Source organism: Lottia gigantea (genome assembly GCF_000327385.1).
Source record: "Lottia gigantea unplaced genomic scaffold LOTGIsca_978, whole genome shotgun sequence".
Lineage (NCBI taxonomy): Eukaryota > Metazoa > Mollusca > Gastropoda > Lottiidae > Lottia > Lottia gigantea.
In genome coordinates this window covers 7,611-10,245 of record NW_008711158.1, presented here as the reverse complement: position 1 = coordinate 10,245, position 2,635 = coordinate 7,611, and the positions used below count along the sequence as shown (strand labels likewise).

The 2,635-nt window shown below is 32.4% G+C and overlaps 1 protein-coding gene across 1 annotated transcript in view; it reads right to left on the bottom strand.

Annotated features, from left to right (window-relative positions):
• The window catches only part of LOTGIDRAFT_176316 (hypothetical protein), a gene marked incomplete at both ends in the record, with an annotated part of 14,877 nt that overhangs the window by 6,120 nt on the left and 6,122 nt on the right, over window positions 1-2,635 (bottom strand). Inside the window, 8 exons of the mRNA XM_009069026.1 lie at window positions 99-207; window positions 331-495; window positions 793-803; window positions 906-957; window positions 1,255-1,265; window positions 1,522-1,573; window positions 1,871-1,927; window positions 2,126-2,389. Coding sequence (XP_009067274.1) covers window positions 99-207; window positions 331-495; window positions 793-803; window positions 906-957; window positions 1,255-1,265; window positions 1,522-1,573; window positions 1,871-1,927; window positions 2,126-2,389 — 721 coding nt within the window. The remainder of the gene's footprint in view (window positions 1-98; window positions 208-330; window positions 496-792; window positions 804-905; window positions 958-1,254; window positions 1,266-1,521; window positions 1,574-1,870; window positions 1,928-2,125; window positions 2,390-2,635) is intronic.

Here is a 2,635-nt window from a genome sequence, read left to right as displayed (position 1 = left end):
TTTACAGGAACCAAACCACCAGGCAGCTCTGAGCATCAAATTAAGGATACTCACATCTTGGTCTGAATCATCATATACAGTTATCTGTTGACTCCAACCTACAGCCATAATAACTCGTTTATCTAAAATAGGTAATATACCAGTCACTTCTGCATCAGCTGCAGCTTCTAGCTTATGGAGGTTGTGTCCATTTTGAAAATTCCATACCTAAAATGAGGGTAAAAAGTGATGACTTACTTCGATCAACATAGGAGGTTTGTATTCTCTGCTTTGTCACTGAAAATCAACAATATCTCAATCTTCATCTTCAAAAAAAAACTGTACACTTACTTTAATGCTACCATTTCTGGCACCAGTGATTAGTCTTCTCCAATTATCATCAAAGACCATGGTAGTTATCTCTTCTTCACCATGGGCATTGGAAAATACTACTGCTTTATTACCAGTTTCAATATCCCACACTGCTATACAGGACGAGTCACACCCTGTTACTACCTATAATATACTATAGCTTTATTACCAGTTTTAATATCACACACTGCTATACATGACAAATCACTCCCTGTTACTACCTATAATATAATATAACTTTATTACCAGTTTCAATATCACACACTGTTATATAGGACAAATCACACCTTGTTACTACCTATAATATAATATAACTTTATTACCAGTTTCAATATCCCACACTGTTATACAGGACAAATCACACCCTGTTACAACCTATAATATAATATAACTTTATTACCAGTTTAAATATCACACACTGCTATACAGGACAAATCACACCTTGTTACTACCTATAATATAATATAACTTTATTACCAGTTTCAATATCCCACACTGTTATACAAGACAAATCACTCCCTGTTACTACCTATAATATAATATAACTTTATTACCAGTTTCAATATCCCACACTGTTATACAGGACAAATCACATCCTGTTACTACCTATAATATAATATAACGTTATTACCAGTTTAAATATCATACACTGCTATACAGGACAAATCACACCCTGTTACTACCTATAATATGATATAACTTTATTACCAGTTTCAAAATCACACACTGTTATACAGGACAAATCACACCCTGTTACAACCTATAATATAATATAACTTTATTACTAGTTTCAATATCACACACTGTTATACATGACAAATCACACCCTGTTACTACCTATAACATAATATAGCTTTATTACCAGTTTCAATATCACACACTGCTATACAGGACAAATCACACCTTGTTACTACCTATAATATAATATAACTTTATTACTAGTTTCAATATCACACACTGCTATACAGGACAAATCACACCCTGTTACTACCTATAATATAATATAACTTTATTACTAGTTTCAATATCACACACTGTTATATAGGACAAATCACACCTTGTTACTACCTATAATATAATATAACTTTATTACCAGTTTCACTATTCCACACTGTTATACATGACAAATCACACCCTGTTACTACCTATAACATAATATAGCTTTATTACCAGTTTCAATATCACACACTGCTATACAGGACAAATCACACCTTGTTACTACCTATAATATAATATAACTTTATTACTAGTTTCAATATCACACACTGTTATACATGACAAATCACACCCTGTTACTACCTATAACATAATATAGCTTTATTACCAGTTTCAATATCACACACTGCTATACAGGACAAATCACACCTTGTTACTACCTATAATATAATATAACTTTATTACCAGTTTCATTATTCCACACTGTTATACAGGACAAATCACACCCTGTTACTACCTATAATATAATATAGCTTCATTACCAGTTTCAATATCACACACTGTTATACAGGACAAATCACACCTTGTTACTACCTATAATATAATATAGCTTCATTACCAGTTTCAATATCACACACTGCTATAAAGGACAAATCACACACTGATTAAATTAATTCAATATAACAAACTACTATACAGGAAAAATCACACTGTTACTGTATCTATTGACATAAAAGTAATGTACAGATAACTACTAAAGTACTAAAGTTTTTAGGGTACCTTTTAATCTGAAATCATAGAGAGAGACATAGCAAGTGTAATGTACACAAAAACTCACCTGTTTAAAGAATTGGTTATAGATAGCACAACACAATTGAGTATCATGTGTCAATGGCATTACACTCTGAGGTTCAGCACCTTTACCTAATTTCATCATACCAATATAGTCATTACAAGTTACTAGTAAACTATTATGTGGTATTGGTTGAAGGTGGATAGGGAACTGACCATGTTCTGGCATACGACCATGTATACTGCTTGGAAATTTTAATACTATTGTCTGAACACATGTTTGTTCTTTTACATCCCAAACTTTTATGACCTGTAACAGACATAATCATGTATATAGAAAGTTTCAACTTTCTGAAAGAGAGCTCTCGCTACCAGAACACATGATGTCATCTCTACAACTGGGTTAGTCAACTCTGCAACTTTAAGGTTTGTTAACTCTGTATTCCTTTTGAAGAGACGACTTATCTGATATCATTTATTCGCCATGTTTACATGTATTACATACTAACAAGCTGATGACTGGTAGACAAGACTCTCCCTGAGATCAATTCTTCTA